At 37.5% G+C, this 17,587-nt stretch overlaps 1 protein-coding gene across 11 annotated transcripts in view; it reads right to left on the bottom strand.

The window, feature by feature from the left end:
- Positions 1–3,106: 3,106 nt before the first annotated feature.
- ABI2 (abl interactor 2) overlaps positions 3,107–17,587 on the bottom strand; it is a 115,129-nt gene continuing 100,648 nt past the window's right edge. For all 11 annotated transcript variants that reach the window (XM_026492143.4, XM_044381241.3, XM_026492140.4 and 8 more), the window contains 2 exons: positions 15,969–16,142; positions 3,107–7,649 (listed from right to left, as the gene is read on the bottom strand). In XM_026492143.4, coding sequence (XP_026347928.1) covers positions 7,474–7,649; positions 15,969–16,142 — 350 coding nt within the window. In that variant the 3' untranslated portion in view covers positions 3,107–7,473. The remainder of the gene's footprint in view (positions 7,650–15,968; positions 16,143–17,587) is intronic.

The raw sequence follows: 17,587 nt of genomic DNA, 5'->3' as shown, positions 1-17,587 counted from the left end.
CCACAGAGAATTTCAGAATTGGATCAGCCTGTGCTTCAAGTTTTGGTACTAACTCTGAAGGGCAATAGAGCCTATCCTGTTAATAAAACAAATGACACAGGTTCTAGGTAAGAATATAAATGCTAGACTATTCTGTATTGAAATTTTATTCAGCTGGGCTTTTACTAAAATAAATTTTCTTTAGCTGCTATAATTTTCCCTTAGGAAAGGTATTCTTATGGCTTTTAGAGGTACCCACTTAACTGTCAATTGGATTTTTTTAATTTTTGGGACTTTTTAAGATGAGAAAGATTGGTGACTTAAAAATTACAGGAAACAGTTTTCATCAGAAAATGTCAAAGTAACGTAGACGTGATGGTGTTTTACAGCCCTCTAACATCAAGGTGCTCCTTCCCACCGACGGCATACTCTCTGCTAAGGGCTGTGAACTGTCGTGGAAGTCCTCACTCCATGAAAGTTTACTTGCCACTAAAAACAATGCTGAGTTTATCAAGAACGTTTAAACAAAACTGGGAGACCATGAATAACTCCAATACAGTGACAAGCCTGAGATCAACATTAATAGGAGCCGTGCATCCTGTTAGTTTCAGGAGCTGCTCTCCTGGGAGAATGCAGCCGCCAGGAAGCTTGGGTCAAGGCTGTAAGCTTACAACATAGCCTGGGGGAAACAGTGTCAGGTAGTGGTATGGACTGGTTTTATTTGACTATCAAGCCACCAACAGAACCCTTTGTCACCTTTTTTCCTCAGCTAAAAGCAATTTGTTACGAACACGAGGTGAATTTAAACAAAAAAACTTTTCCCCTAGTTTTATGTTAATTTTTTCATATACCTTTAGAGCTAACAAATTACAACTGATACAATGTCTCCAATTTTATTCAAGTTTAGACCAGTTAAACCTGGATGGCCCTGTATGATTATAGGTGTAATGACTTGCTTTAAGTAAAGTAGGTATAATAATTTGGATTTATACACTTGATGAGAGGATGTCTACTTCTAAAACTTCCTTTTAGGTTACCAGTACCTTTTGGCACCTTTGACTTTTGCTTTATACACTTTACATCATTTATATAAAGTGGGTTATCCCTCACCCTATAGGGATATGTGCTCACTCACCAAGTTGAGCTTTGATGCACAGAGAGATCCAAGTACAATTAAGTATCCCACTGTCTTGTAAGATTTTCCTTTAAAAATTCAATAGAACATTTCTACACTTTTACTGGTGTATCCCTCCAAGTAAACAAGTGCTGTCTTCTTACTGTGCCCTCAGAAGGTCTACATGTAAAAGGAACCTGAAATTTAGCTGTAGAATAAATTTGCTAAGTAAAAACAATATACTTGATAAACACATAAGGGAAAAAATCTCCAATTTGTTTGCTCTTTGTTGAAGAGAAGACACTATCTGCTACAATCCCCAGTGCCTTGAACTCTTTTGGAGGAATAGCATTTAAAAAAAAAAATCCAACAAGCAAACTTTGAGGTGCTAATGAAAGAGAAGGAAGATGAGTATTTGTAGTTTGCGCAAAAACAGAGAAAGTGTCTGTCTCGCAAGAGATGGCTTCATCTACCTGAATGGGGTCTGGCCGCTTTGTACCAAAGACATTTAGAGAAGTGAGTCGAGTCAGGGTGACGGCAAATACTACATAACAGATGGCTAAGCTCAGAAGTGACCAGGTTGATGACGGGTGGCTATTAATACCAAGCTCTTAACTGTTGAAGCCTCAACCTCTTCTTAGGCAGAACATGCTTGCAGCACTTTCAGAAAGTCTTTGCATTTGGGGAACTGTCCATTGTTTGTCAGATTTATTGTAACCTAATACCAAAAACTGCCATTTTTCATGATTCCTACTTCCTATATATTTTTTTTTCTACTTGTAAATAATCCCTCCTAGAAAATAAGCATTAACTGGAATGTTTCAAATGATTTTGCTTAATTTTATCATTAGCCACTAGTGAACTCCTTTTATAGAAATGTACATTTACAATATCATTAGCTTGTGCTAAACGTTGTAAAAACATTGTTTACTGTTTTAAAGGAAAGTTGCACATATTTAACTGGGATTGCTCCTTTTCCCATTTCTTGACAAAATGGAGTCAAGGCTTACACTGATACCTAGGCTGTGGGAGCTTTGCCATAAATAAATAGATACAATGTAGGAATATAGTTTTTTAAAGCATGAAAAAGAAGGCAAAAGGAACTGCATTATAAAGTACCCGATAGAGAACATTATTCAAGATTATGATTATGCACAGCTTGGTAAAGGTGAAGTTACAATTTTTCTTTCAGCTTTGTTGCTATTTTCTTCTGCTTAAATGTACGCTCTCATTTCATTATGTGCCTTGCTCCCTGATTGTGCAAACCTATATATAGATATATATATATATATATATATATATGAGAGAGATATATTCAGTACTACTGATGATGTTTTTTTTGTTCTACTGCTGGATTAAGTTATTTTCCAAATTACGAGTTACTGTTGGTGAACTATTGTAATGGCTTAGGACAGTAGTCATACAGTCAGTGTAAATTTGTTTTCAGTTCTGTGTTTTCATTATGTCAGCTTACCCAATCCTTAATAAAAAGAATACATAGATTTCATTTAAACATGGTTTAAATTTGGTTTTCGCTGTTTATGTTGGGGTGCCCATGAACAAACAAGATGTGCAGTAAGAACAAATTAAGTGGGAAGGTAAATTCAACTCCAACTTGATATGCTCAACTGGTTAAACTTCAGTTTGTACCAACAGAGGAGAGAGAAAGCTTTGGCTATTTAATCTAAGATTTTTTTTTTTCTTTAAACAAAGTACAACCAAATCCAAAAAGGGATGCTTGTTGTTTCAAAGCTTTGGTATCACAATTCCGTGTTGACCTGCCATGTCAAGGTATGTATAAATGTGTATTTATAATGTATTTATGAATCACTATCGTTTGTCAAACGAGGGCAAAAAAAAAAAAAGCTTTTTATTAAAAGAATTGTATTTAGGGACAAGTGATCAGAAAACCCTCATGTTACGTTAGAGCAACAGGAAAGGACTCTCCTATACACTTCGATTCACCACCTCAGTAACCTCTTTGGTTACCTGCATAAAAACAGTCACAAGACATTTGGACTTTTCATACTTTGTAGAATTTTATTTAGGTCAAGTTCTTAGTACACAGCAACAATTTCAAATACAATTTTGAAATTAAAAAGTGAATATTCCCCCACTCAGCTGGAGGTGGCTTAATGGCACACACAAGAAACATTACTGGCAACAGACTTGCTCCCTCAAGTTTTCCTGCATGATTTCTGTTCAACTCAGGACACCAATCCTCCCTGCAGGAGCTTAAAAATACAACTGGCCAGATCACAAGTTGTTTAACATTCTTTTTTGTAAACCATTTTAAGAAAAAAGATGCATGGACACAAAATATGAAAAACTGCTTTTCCATAGAATTCTGAAGTTGCAAAAGACATTCCCATCGTAATGTGAAAATAAGCTTTTTGTTTTTGTGTTTTTTACAAAAAAATCTCAAGATATTGAGCAAGGATCATTTATACACAGCTAGGCCCTATCATTTTACTTGTGAATTTTTTTTAAGAATTATGAAATTCTCAAGAAACAGGCATAAAGTAAACATAAGGTTATGAGCACAATGCCTCTGTTTAAGAACTGTTTTATAAGGCTCTCTCAAATAAGGCTGTTTGCTGTGCTCCTGCCAGTGCTAAAATCAGGTAACCTATTTTTGCTACATAGTACTGAGTGTAGTAGAAGGGTTAACATGAAGATTATATTCACGAATTAAGTTGTGCTTAGTGCACTCCTTTAAACAGTTTCAATACTGATGCTATTTATCGAAACAGCCTATCTTTTCAAGTATCCTCCTGAAGACATCAAGTAACACTCATAATTTTAAAAGAAACCTACAGCATATTAAGACAGCTGTAGAAAGAATACAGGTGTTGAGTCAGGAATTCTGTTGTTAATTAGCTGTTACCTGAAATGAAACTTCTAACCTCATCAGTTAAAATGAAAATGAACTAAATGTTTTTTTAAAATCTCATGTAGGTCTAAAATTCTATGATTCTAAGTAAATATCATGTGAGGGAAATCGTCACCTTAACACCAGTCAGGAGTTCCTGGCCAGAGAAGTTCAGAAGTGAACAGATGGGAAGTGATTCAGATCCCCATTCTTTTCAAAGACTTGGCAGTCACCTGCCAATTCCTCCATCAAACCCTTTTCCAAGGGAAAGGTGGCCTTCAGGACATGTCATGCTCTCTCCACCGAGGAGAAAACGTAATAAAAAAAATAAAGGAACAGTTTAATGCAGAAAAGTACCTGCTAAAAGAAAATGAACACAAAAGGATAAAAGCAAACTACCACCATTTTGATGCCTCTCAAAAGCAGAAAAATCCTAAGTAATCACCTGTAATCAACATAAGACTGTTAGGGAGGCACAGCTCCATCACAACATCACCGTAAAGATGCACAAACCTTCTGTCCAGAGGGGAAAGTAACAGCAGCAGCAGAAGGGGGGAAAGAAAGGGAGGGATAAGAATGTCTCACCTAGTGACTTCCTAGGAACAGAGCAAAAGAAGCAGGCCCTTGCCAACCCTAAGACGGGAACAGCAGGTGCCCCTGAGGGAGACAGAAAGCAAGTAGCCAAAAAAAATTGGAGAATACTGAATGAGACATCTTAAAAGATTCATATTTACTCCAAATACTGCAGGCTGAATCTCTCAGGTCTAGATCTTGACACTATTTTGGTTTTTGATATATTGCCTTGGCCATAAGGTCAACAAGAAAGTGTATTTTCATTCATCTCCCCATGGCCTTTCAAATAGTAGTACCAAAAGGGGGGAGGCGACTAAGTCACTTTTATTTTAAGGAGAAGCAGCACTTCAAGAAGGAAAAAACAATCCCCTCTCCCATTAGATTCCCTCTATCCTGTTAAAATGGTTGCTTACAAGTCAGATTTTAGACTTGGATCATCTTTTCCACAATATTACGTCGCCTGTAAGACTTCTGCATTCATTTGGAATTCCTACTACCAACCATCCTGTAGTTCGTAAAAAGATAAATGGGGGGGAACTTACGATAAATCAAGAAATACTACCTTCACAGACTATTAATAGCATGCAATCTATGAAATATTACATACATTAAAAGTCTCCAATTACTGTAGGGCTGGCCCATCATCATTACATAGCATCCTTCCAAGACAATATATAGAATTCAAAACTGTACAAAAATTTAAAATATGCAGAAAATCCAACAGGTGTTTTTAAAACAACTGTATACATTAGTACTAAATAATATAGAAAAAGTCAGCTGACCCATGGAGCCCCTCTGCTTCAGGTCTTCTACATGCCACAGTCCAGCAGGGGTCCAACAGGGAAGCTGACCACCACCAACTTCTTTGCACAATTATCATCTCTGCTTCAGTAGGTCTGAGCTGTGAATACTTTATAGGATTTCAAAATACCCTCTTGCCTTAAAAATCCACTAAGCTTTCTCAGCACAAAGCTATTTAAGTAAAAACTGGAACACACCTAAATTTCAAAACAGTTTTCCTAGTTATACACCAACACTAAGAAGAGTTTAACCTACCCAGGTAGAGAGTCTTGGTTCATAATGAACCTGAAGGCTCAGAGGACACTCAGGGCCATTACTTTAAAGGAAAACAGGGCATAAAGAATGTCAAGATGACCTAACAAAAGCAAGAAGTGGAGGCAAGTTAACACTAAATTCAAAATGTTAAATCTAAAAGCAAAACAACTAACTTGCAGTGTGTGGGGGAAAACCCTTGTAACTTTAAAACAAAAAGTCTTGATACGGGAACTCTGTATCTGGGTCTGTTAAATGGTGATGAAGTTTTGTGCTCAGAAAACAGATCTACAAGTGGAATATTAACTTCTGCTTACACCATCTGAATTCCCTCGTACACTAGTGCACCTGTTCATTTTTCAGTCATATTCCTCTACCTACACTCTCCTGTTCAAGGCCTTCATTTGAAATAAATGCAGTGATCGCCTCTCCCCTTTTCACCCAGCACCGGGAAATCACCTGGCGAAGTCCCTGGGACGAGGACAAACCCATGGCAGCTCTGGGCCTGTGAGCTGGGTCCTCACCACAGTATCCAGCTGCTGAACAGCAAGCGCTCCTGGACTTTTCCAGTATCTTACACTGATTAAAGAAGTGATGACTAAAAAAGCCAACTGCCTTACAGACTCCACTGAATGTGAAGCTATAACTTGTACAGACAGGAAAAAACACTTGTTATTGTTTCGCTCAAAGTTACCTTAATTTTTATCTATGCATTTGGGTGAGTATGTGGCCCTCATAGCCCACTATTCTTAGTCTGAGATACAAGGTGCGAATTCTTGCCAAGAGCAGCAGCTTCAAAAGCCAATCACAAAACTGGGAGAGGATTTACCTTTCCTAGAACTAAATGCGTAAACTCAGCAGCAGCTGACACTGACCATTAAAATCAGGGAGCACAGTAGCAAGCCTTTGATTCCCAGTGACTGTCAAGAGACTTGAAAATAACTGCTCTTTTCCAAAAAAGAATGTTTTCCTAAATAGTGGAAGAAGTAAAGAAATAGCTGGTCTGACCTCCAAGATTCTCCTCCTGGAAACCACCTAAAGCAATGGTCTAGGATGCCGATGAGCAGAACGTGCTCTCCGGAACCTCAGGAACCTCACGTCTAGCTTCACACGCCTACTTCGGTACGTGAGCCAGGTGGCCACACGTCTGGGCCCACAAGCCACCAGTGGCAGTGCAGTCGCATGCAGCAGCAGCACATCAAAATGAAACCAGCATTGTTAACCACCCCCAGAATGTCTGGGGGCTCATTTCATCCTCCTCAATCTACAAACTGAAAAACATGAAGGATGCAAGTCAGCAGCATTAACTCATTTGTGCACTCAAGTGCTGAGAGAATGCAGAATTTACAGGGTTAAGAGGAAATAAGCCATCGAAATAGTTATAAAAATGGTGAAGGATGATATTTAAATACTAGTTTGCTCCTCCTCATACAAGTGGAAGAAAGTGTGGGGCTAGGGTCCGGCACTAGGGCCACGAGGCTGACCCTGTAGCACAGGCACTGAAGAACCTCCAATGCCACGGTTCTGCAGGATGAGAAATCCCAGGGGTGTACAGTATTCCTGAGAAAGATCCCAGATTTTCTGAATCAGTCTTAACCTGATTTGTTTTACAGAGTTATATGCTGTTATGCCTCTGACATATTTAGAAATGGCCACTTTATTTTCATCCAAACAGCTCAGCGTAGTACAAATAATGGCAGAAAGATCCATTAGTTCAGATTCAGCTTACTTTTTTAATACTGGGGAATAAACCAAAAAAAACATAAGTAGTTTGTGTCATTTGTATCCTTCCTTCATTTCACTGGAGGGGAATCCCCAGGGCCTTTTGATAATCTGGGAAGACCTGACTATTCCTGTGAGGGAAACACAGCGCTGCTGAGCTTTACTCAGAATAATGCATGATAGACTCAACATAATTCCCAGGAAAGAGCCCAGTCACTCCATTCATAACTCCCTCATACCAACCATCATCATTCTTCTTGATGACATAAATAATGGCTCCTTCCTGAAAGGACAGCTCATCTTCCTTGTCTTTTGTATAATCATAAATTGCCACAACTAGAGGGGGAAAAAAAAGAATGTGAAAAGAATAACATCTCCAGAAAGAAACAAATAAATGAATATCCATCCTTTCCCAACTGCTACAGCACTTCAGTGACTTTCTAAACACAGACTAATTTTTTTTCTAATACCCAGTTATATACAATGGAATCCCATCTTGGAGAGGGTAGGTTCAAAACAGTTTATAAAAGGCAAAAAAGAAAAAAAAATCACATTTAGTCAAACTTACCCTTGAAGAGCCTATGGAAAAATACCTTACTGAAGAAAGATGCACAATCCCAGAATCGGGACGATGGCTGCTACCTCAGCTGAGCGCGTGTCAAAGCACCACATCGTAAAACACGTATCTTTAAACATGCGAACTATACTAATGCAGTAAAATGCACCATAAAAGGCAAGTGAGAAAATGAGAATAAGGGAATAGCGGATTTACATCTCCGACTTTCTAGAGCCTGTACCTATTCATGAAGTAGAGTAAGTAGTTGAATTCCCACGAGTTCTATGTGTCAATAAGGGAGTCTGCTATATATATTCTTTCAAAACACAGGCTGCATTATGCCCGTTTAACATATCCACAATGACGGGCCAAAAGGGTTAAGAAAACAGATACCTGTCAGCTCTCCTGTAATTTTCACTGCTTAAATAACTTGGTAATAATATCTGAGACAATTTCTGGTTGCTAATCATTAGACCTCAACAGTTTAGTTAAATTGGGATACCTTATAACTTGCTCAACTCCACATGAAGATTTATTTTTGTAAAAGGATCCTCTGTACCCTTATTATACCACTCGGAATTCCACTCAGTAAAATCTCCATCGAGCCATCATGCTGATAAGTATATACTGACTTTGTTAGTGTCTCATGCAAACATAATCCTCACATAAATAAGAAAACAAAACTACAACAGGGACTTAATAAGATTTAGTGTGACTTGCCCTAGTTAATTTTTGTTTCTGGCTTGCTTTAGTAAAAATTAAATGGCTTTCTTAATCTCTGAATATTTGCCATTATAGTAATCTCTTAAGGATACCAGAAAATACTTTAGAGGAGCCTAGGAAGAGTTTGTAGTGTGTACTTCTCAAAATATAACCAAACACCTCAATACAAATACAGTTAGATAACACAGACGTTTAACTAAATGTAAGAGAATACAAGATATGCAGAGTACTTAGTAGTTCTGGTCAACCTAATATCTTTTAGTTTTTCTTTGAGTTGATAACATTCTTGATGCTTCTGGAAATGCAAACCCACTGCAAGTAATTAGGAGGATAATATCCCTCAAGTCCTGCTAATTCTACCTCCTAAATCTCTCAAAGCTAAACACTTTTCTCCATTATCACCAGTCATTGCCCTAGTCAGGGCGGCAGTCTTTAAGAATATACCTATCACTTCATACCTAAAGATTTTCTAAGCAATATGAGTGACATAATTTTATAGACACATTTTCTAGTTTCTCAACTTTAAAAATACTACTTCCTTACACCAGAAGTTAATATAACGCTGTATGTTAACTATACTGGAATTTAAAAAAAATTTTATATCTATCATATATGGCTTCATAAAACTGGTCTGCTGGAGACACCTTCAATCAGACATCAGTCATAAAAATTCTCCTTTCCTATTTATCCTTAATTATGGACTATCGAAGTACAAAACAGCTATGGGTGCCAAATGGACAATTCAAAATACAGTGCAATATTAAGAAAGAATGACTCGACTGATCAACCCAACCTGTTTGCAAGTTACTTCCATTCCTTTGCTTTTAACAAAACTTAAGAAATACTATACTGGAGTTATCAGCTGAGACATGATTGAACATAATTTTTTAAGGCAGAACATTATTTGATTTTTGGAAGATAACTCTCAAAAGAGTTAAAAAAAAATTGAGTGACAGTGTCACTTGAGAAACACTTCCATTTGCATCTACCTATTTATGTGAACAAGATTCTCAGCATTATGGCCTCAGTTGAGGCCCTCATCTCTTGCTTAGGAAGGTATCCAACCTGGTCTTCCCAATTCCTATTTTTCTTACTGCCTAATGTGCTCTACACCATTACCAGTTTATCTTAAAAAAACAGAAAAGTTAAAATATTTAAGTTCATGGGAACTTATTATTAACCTGCTTAAAAATATTCCACAATTTCTCTTTACCATTAGATTTAAAAAAAAAAAAAACGCACACAGCTCAGGCTGGTATTCGAGGCTTCTCACTACTACCTACAACTTACTTCCCTTACTACACTCATATCCCGCCCTCTCCCTACAATCCACCATGTTACACGTGACACTACTCCCCATATCCCAAACCGCCATGACTCACTCTGAGGATTCCCTCTGCCTGGATGGCCCTTCTTATCTTTCTTCTTTGCCTGAGAAACTCCTACTCATCATTCAAGACACACCACAAATGCCATGTCCTCTGAGCAGCTTTCTGGAATCCCCAGATACAACTAATGGCACTATTCACTTTTTGACAATCATTAATGGAGCATCCATGCTGATTTTTGAGATACAAAGGTGAACGAGAGACTATCATAGTCCTGTGCGGACAGAAGTGGTATCTGACAAGTTACTATACATTATTTATACTTCTACCAAGAAGTTACATCGTTGAGCTGGAAGAACACAAGAACGGATGGCTTGATAGAAGGAAGGGATATAAAATGGGCACTGACAAATAAGTTGAGGTTTGCCATGAAGAATTTAACGCTAATAAAAAGTACAGCAAAGACTCAATCCCAGGTCTGAGATCAAGCTTAGGACAGTGGTTAAGAATGTGGGCTCTAGGGGTGGGGTGGGGCGGGGAGAATGTGGGCTCTAGGGTTATACCACCTAGTTCAAATTCCAGCTCTAGCACTTGTAAGTTTACAGAACATAATTAACTTTCCTAAGCTTCTTTTTTGTATAATGGGAATTACAATAGTGCTAACACCTTAAAACAATATAACATTGTTATATTAAATGAAGCAATGTACATATAAGATATAGCCCTGGGCCTTGTTTATGATAAGTAAACATTATATAAATGTTAGCTTCTTTTATTATCATTAATGACTATTATATACTGTCTTTTTTGTAACACATTTTCTGTTATATAAATTATTTCTGAACCTCAATTTCCTAGTTTGCAAAAAAGGGGAGACTAATTGCCTTACATATGCAGTAACACTTGCATTATGCCAAGCACATAATAAATACATAGAAATACCTGTTCTTTACCCAAGTTAAATCGAGACACTTACATATACACATTATCTCCATTTGACTAGTATGGGCAGTAATCAAAGGTTAACCACTCCTACGGCAGTGGTTCTCAACCTTGGAATTACAGAAAAACTTTAACAAATGCTGATGCCTGAGTGCATAGTCACTACGGACTCTGGGAAACAAACTGAGGGCTTCAGAGGGGAGGGGGGTGGGGGATTGGGATAGGCCGGTGATGGGTAGTAAGGAGGGCACAGATTGCACGGAGCACTGGGTGTTACACGCAAACAATGAATCATGGAACACTACATCAAAAACTAAGGATGTACTCTATGGTGACTGATATAACATAATAAAAAATTAAAAAATTCTGATGCCTGGGATGCATGCCCATGGATTCTGGTTTCTTAGGTCTGGAGGTGCAGACACATTACATGCTGCCTAGGTGACTCTAAAATGCAGGCAGGGTTGAAAGCCAGGCCCTACGGTCCAAGCGAACAAAATGCGTTATAACGCAGCAGCCTTAACACTGATGCACAAAAAAGCAACCATAAGCACAGCACGGTTGGTTCTTTTTGTTTTGCTAGAAAGAGTAAGAAAGAGCTCACTTGATTTTCATGTTTTAAAAGATCTGAACTTAACAGATAAATCAGATGTTTGAAAAACATCTTAGAGAACAATTCAGGCATACTCTTTTAAACTCTAAAAGAGTTACTTGGACCAAAGCAACTCACTTTCCTCTCTTACAAATTTCTCCAGATTTTAACATACTCACTGAAGAGTACATTTTTAGAAAGCAAAACCTTTCTTTCATTGTGCTTTTCTCTTAAGGAATAGCTGAACTGGTTTTTCAGAGCTGAAAACTGTCATCACTTTATCTAGGACAGTGCTAAAATCAGGTAGGGAATTTGTAAAACATGTCAATGGCCGAAGCCATACCCTACTACTGTAGGGCTTTGGGCTTATTATTTTTTTTCCTAAAAACAGCTTTATTAAGGTGTAATTTAGACACAAAATACAACCACATACATGCAGAGTTCAATAAGTTTTGACAAAAGTATACACTGTATACATGACAAATACATCACCACCACCACCACCACAATCATCATATAGAACACGCCCACCACCCCAAAGTTTCCTTTTGCCCCTATGTAAATCTCCTCACCCACCAGTATTGGTCCCTGGAAACCACTGATCGTTCACATTTCATTTAAATGGAATCATGAAGTATGAGTCTTCAGTATATTCCCTCATTACTATAATGCTTGAAATCCATCCATACTGTTGCTTTTATCACTAAGTTTGTTCCTTTTCTTTGCTGAACAGTATTCCATTGAATGGATGGATATCCCACAACTAGTTTATGCATTCATTAGTTGAAAGACATGTGCGTTGTTTCCAGGTTTTAGCTATTATGAATAAAAGCAATTATGAACATTTGAGTTCAAGTCTTTGCATGAACATAGATCTTCATTCCTCTTAAGTAAATTTGTAGGAAGGGATTGCCAGATCAGCTTGGCAAGTATCTATTTCCTAAGAAACTGACAGCTGTTTGTCACAGTAACTGAAACACGCTGTACTCTCACCGGCAAAGCCTAAGAGCTCCAGTTTCACCACACTTGCTCCAAGACCTGGTATTGTCAGGGTTTCTAACTGTAGCCATTCTAGAGGGTGTGTAGTGGGATTTAGTTTGGTTCACTGTGGCTTTAATCTGCATTTCCCTAATGACTAACAAGGTTAGCATATTCTCATGTGCTTATCTGCAATTCATGCATCTAATTGGTGAAGTGTGTTCGAATTTTTTTTCTACAAGTTGTTTGCCTCCTTACTGAGTTATTTTGCAAAATTTCTTCCCAGTCTAGGCTTGCCTTGTCATTTTCTTTACGGAATCTTTGAAGAAGAAAAGTTTAACGGAATTCAATCTATCAATTTTTTCTTTCAAGCGTCATGTTTTTATGTGCTCTCTAAAATTTTTTTTCCTAATCCCCGTACACAAAGATTTTCTCCTATATTCTTCTCCAGAAGTTGTATAGTTTAGGTCGTACATTAGGTCTAAAATACATTTCAAGTTAATTTTTGTGTATGGTAAAGTAAGGGTAGAAAGTACATGAACGTTAATTTTTTTACCTTTATTTCACCATACCAATTTTTCTGGATTCATTCCTAATGGTTTTAGAGTAAATCTGATGACTGTTGCTCTACCTTGGCCAGAAATGGAAGTCCACTATTTGTTAATGTAAGCTCCCCAAAGGACGGATAGCCAACTGTTATAGCACATTTGTTGAAAACACTACCTTTCCCCACTGAATTACCTTGACAGCTTTGTTAAACAATGTGTGTGATCTTTTTCTAGAGTCTATATTCTATTGATATATATTTCTGCACTTATATCAGCATCACACCGTCCCAAATACTGTAGCCTTAGTTTAAATCCTCCAGCATTACTCTTAAAAAAAAAAAAAAAAAAAACCTGTTTTGATTCTATAGATCTCTTATATTTCCATATAACTATTAGAATCCCCTTGTCAATTTCTATAAGAATGGCTCCTGGAATTTTTACTGAAATTGCATTCAATTTACAGATCAATTTGGAGAAAACCAATTATTGAACAATAATGATCAAAGGGCATAATATATATCTTGATTTATTTAAGGCCTTTATTAATTTCTGTTTTCATCATATAGGTCTTACATATATTTTATTAAATTTATCCTTAAGTGTTTCATATTTTTGATGTTACTACAAAAGGTACGGTTTTATAAGTTTCAATCACCAAGTGTTTCTTGCTCATATATAAAAACCCAATTAATCTGGGGCACCTGGGTGGCTCAGTCGGTTAAGCATGTGTCTTCAGCTCAGGTCATGATCCCAGGATTCTGGGATCAAGCCCCACATCGGGCTCCCTGCTCAGTGAGGAGCCTGCTTCTCCCTCTCCTCTCTGCTCGTGCTCTATCTGTGTCACTCTCTCTCTCTTTCTCTCTCTCAAATAAAATCTTCTAAAAAATAATTAAATCCAACTAGTTTTGCACAATGACTTTGTAGCTTACAATCTTGCTAAGCTCGCTTTCTGGTTCTACCAGCTTCTTTGTGGATTCCTTGTAGGATTTTCTATATATTGGATAATATACTCTGGGACGCCTGGGTGGTTCAGTCAGTAAAGTATCTGCCTTCAGCTCAGGTCATGATCTCAGGGTCCTGGGATCGAGCCCCGTGTCAGGCTCTCTGCTCAGCGGGAGAGTCTGCTTCTCCCTCTCCCTCTGCTGCTCCCCCTTCTTGTGCTCTCTTGCTCTCTTGAATAAATAAATTTTAAAAAAAATCTTAAAAAAAAATAGATATTTCTACAAATAAAGACTACTTGATATTGTCCCACATATCTGTTGCTGTGTTTGGTTTCTCTCCAGGTCTCCTTTTGGGTAGTTTTTATTGTTGTATCATCCAAGTTGCTGATCTTTTCTGAAGTGTCACTTCAAATACTGTTATTTTTCATCTCTAGAAATTCTATGTGGGTTTCTCTCTTTTTTTAAACATACTCTGCTTTTCTCTGTGTTTATGTTTTCTTTTTTACTTTCTTGGACACATGGCGCATTTGTAATAGCTATATAACACCCTTGTTTTGTAATTCCACCATCTCAGTCATTTCTAGCTCTGTTTCTATTGACTGACTTCTTTTAGTTATATTTTCCTGCTTTTTTTTACATGCCTTGGAATTTTTGATTGGATGCTGAACACTGTGGATCTAACTTTTTGGTGCCCTAGATTTTTTTACTCTTTTGAACAATGTTGGATTTTGTTCTGAAAATCAATTCAGTTACTTGAAATCGGTTGGATGCTTTCAAGGTCTGCATGTAAGCACTGGTTAGGGCAGTCCAGGACAAGCTTTAGTGCTGGGCGAATTTGGCCCCATCGCTAAAGGGACCCAGTTTTGAGGCCTATCTTCTCTATGCCTTGTGTATTGCAAGGTCTTTCTATTCTGGCTGGTTCAGGAGCATGAACTATTCCCAGGCTTTTTACTTCCAATAATTTTTTTTTTGCATACTTCTCTCTGGTTTTCTTTCTCCAATCTCAGGCAGTTTTTTCACACAGATGTACAAATGAGTATTCGACAAAGGCTCAAGGGACCCTTCTGCAGATCTCCAGAGCTCTGTCCTCTGTCTTTGTGTAACTACTTCTTCTCTGTGGCCTCCCAAGACTCTGATCTCTACCTTGTCTATGCAGTGAGATCTCCAGGCTCTGTTTGGGTTCCACCTCCTTGCACTGTGGCCCAGAAATTTCCCCCAGTTAGCAAGCTAGGACAATCAGAGGTTTACCTTGTTTGACTTCCTTCTTCATGGGGTCATAGTCTACCACTGCCTATTGTCCAATATCTGAAAATTATTATTTTTTATAGCTTTTTCTGGATTCACTCCTGCTTTAGGAGGGAGGGTAACTGATTACTGTTGCTTTACCTTGGCCAAAGTGGAAGTCTACTATTTGTTAGGGTAAACTCCCCAGGTGATTTTAATGTGGTCAATTTTTAAAACCAGTGAGTTAGTAGCTTTGATTTCCTTAACAGAAAATTTAAGATAGCATACATTTTTTTTCTGAGCTAGTCTTGTTGAAGCCTGTGTCCCAAAAGTGTCATGTCAGAAAAGTTTCATTCAGAGAAACATTTCACTTAAAAAATGCCCAATACTACTACTTCACAAAGGAACTGAGAAACCATAATTATTGCTTGGAAGAAAGTTTCATATGCAGATGCTTAACCTAAAACATCTGATAGAAAATACCACTAAAATAACTAATAATTGGAAAAATCATCCTCTTCCTGAGGCACTCCAGAAAAGCCCTATTTTAATTTTTTTATCTTATGGAAACCACTCATAAAAAAGCACATTCAGTAAGAATAAATAATCATCAATATAAAATCAGATAGTCAAAGAATTTTACTAGTGTGACTTTCAAAAATCATGAACCTTGTAAACTAAATTAATAAGATGTTGCATAGGTTATGCAAGCAAAACTTTACCTATCAGTAAAAAAATAAGTAAGGTTCTCTTTAGTACCAGTAAATTCCATTTCTATGTAGAGGTGTCTTCCCATCGCTCTAGCTATCCCTCTGAAACTTACCCTTTTCCAAGTAAGACCTTGGAGCCCACGGTGGGTCCTCTTCAGCATAAGGATCACTATACTCAACCACAGCTGCTTCCTCCTCTTCATAATCTTCTGGGGGAGGAGGTGGAGGGGGGGACTCATCAAAGACTGGTTCTTCCACAGGTGGTGGTGGAGGTGGTGTATCTGAAACTAAGAATGTATCAAGCTGATAACAAAACTACGTGTTATGCAAGGTTCAGTATTTCCTATCCAACCTTCTGTACACATGGAATATAAATCTAGACTTGAAAATAATGATCTTTCAAAAAATGAGTGGGCAAGAGAAGGCTCCCCACCAACTACAATGTTTCAAATCTCCAAGTATGACTTTCTCCTCCCTTTGGGTCAGGGCTGATGGGTGTTAAATAAAGCTTAGCCAAAACAGTAATTATTAAATGAGCCTTTTGGAACCTGTTTATGCTAATACACAATCCTCTTTTTCAAAGAAAGAGATAAGTAAAATACAGTTTGGTTTTATATTGTATCCAAGGAGCAGTGGTTATCAGAAATATTAATAATCTGGGGCGCCTGGGTGGCACAGCGGTTAAGCATCTGCCTTTGGCTCAGGGCGTGATCCCAGCGTTCTGGGATCGAGCCCCACATCAGGCTCCTCTGCTATGAGCCTGCTTCTTCCTCTCCCACTCCCCTGCTTGTGTTCCCTCTCTCGCTGGCTGTCTCTATCTCTGTCGAATAAATAAATAAAATCTTAAAAAAAAAAAAAAGAAATATTAATAATCTGGACATTTAAAAGCATATTTAATTTATAACAAATTAGAATGTACTCATGAATAGTCACATATTAGTAATCTATATTCCTTTCAATGAATTTTTTAAAAAATAGCATATTACCAAATTGGTGGAATAGGAATCACAAGACTTTGGGTAACTTCATCCATGAAGATGTTTGTATATGCTATTTTTTATAGAGAGAGAGAGAATTTCAACTAATTCAGACATTTATGATCCAGAATTTCCTCAAGCTAAATATCCAAGAGTGACTTAAAAATCTCTCCTTGTAGCGATCTGCTTCCACAGCTCAAATATCAGCATACAGTAACATCTACAAGATTATTTCCAAACTCAGGCAACTCAAAGCTTTCAAAATGCTTGGTACGTAACCGAGCACAGCTCAACAAAATAACCTGAGTAAAGCTGTATCTATCAGCTGCCCAATTTTATTTATTAATTTTTATTTATGAGGTACCAGAACTGTTTCTGTGAAATCCTCGAGCAATCCTGTTTATTTTCTATCTTTCATCTAAGCTACTGATGGAATCAAATGGATCTGAGAAGACTGCTGGTGTCTGGTGAGGACTGGCCACACCAGTATCATATTCCGTCCGATTCCAGTACTCTTCCACCTGCTGCCAATCTACTTCCCAAACTATCTGCTTAATGCACTTCAAAACTACTCATTGAAAGTGATTCTTTCACTCCTAATGGGTTTTTTTAAATAAAAACTATAGATATGTGATTTAGCATATATTTTATGACAAATTACATATGGTTGGGGTAAGAATCAACAATATAACCTGTTTGCATTTATAAGATAAAGAGATTAAACAATTACGTAAAACAAAGATCCAAAGGAACGC

Source organism: Ursus arctos, unplaced genomic scaffold (genome assembly GCF_023065955.2).
Source record: "Ursus arctos isolate Adak ecotype North America unplaced genomic scaffold, UrsArc2.0 scaffold_1, whole genome shotgun sequence".
Taxonomy (NCBI): domain Eukaryota; kingdom Metazoa; phylum Chordata; class Mammalia; order Carnivora; family Ursidae; genus Ursus; species Ursus arctos.
This window is presented reverse-complemented; position numbering and strand designations above follow the sequence as displayed.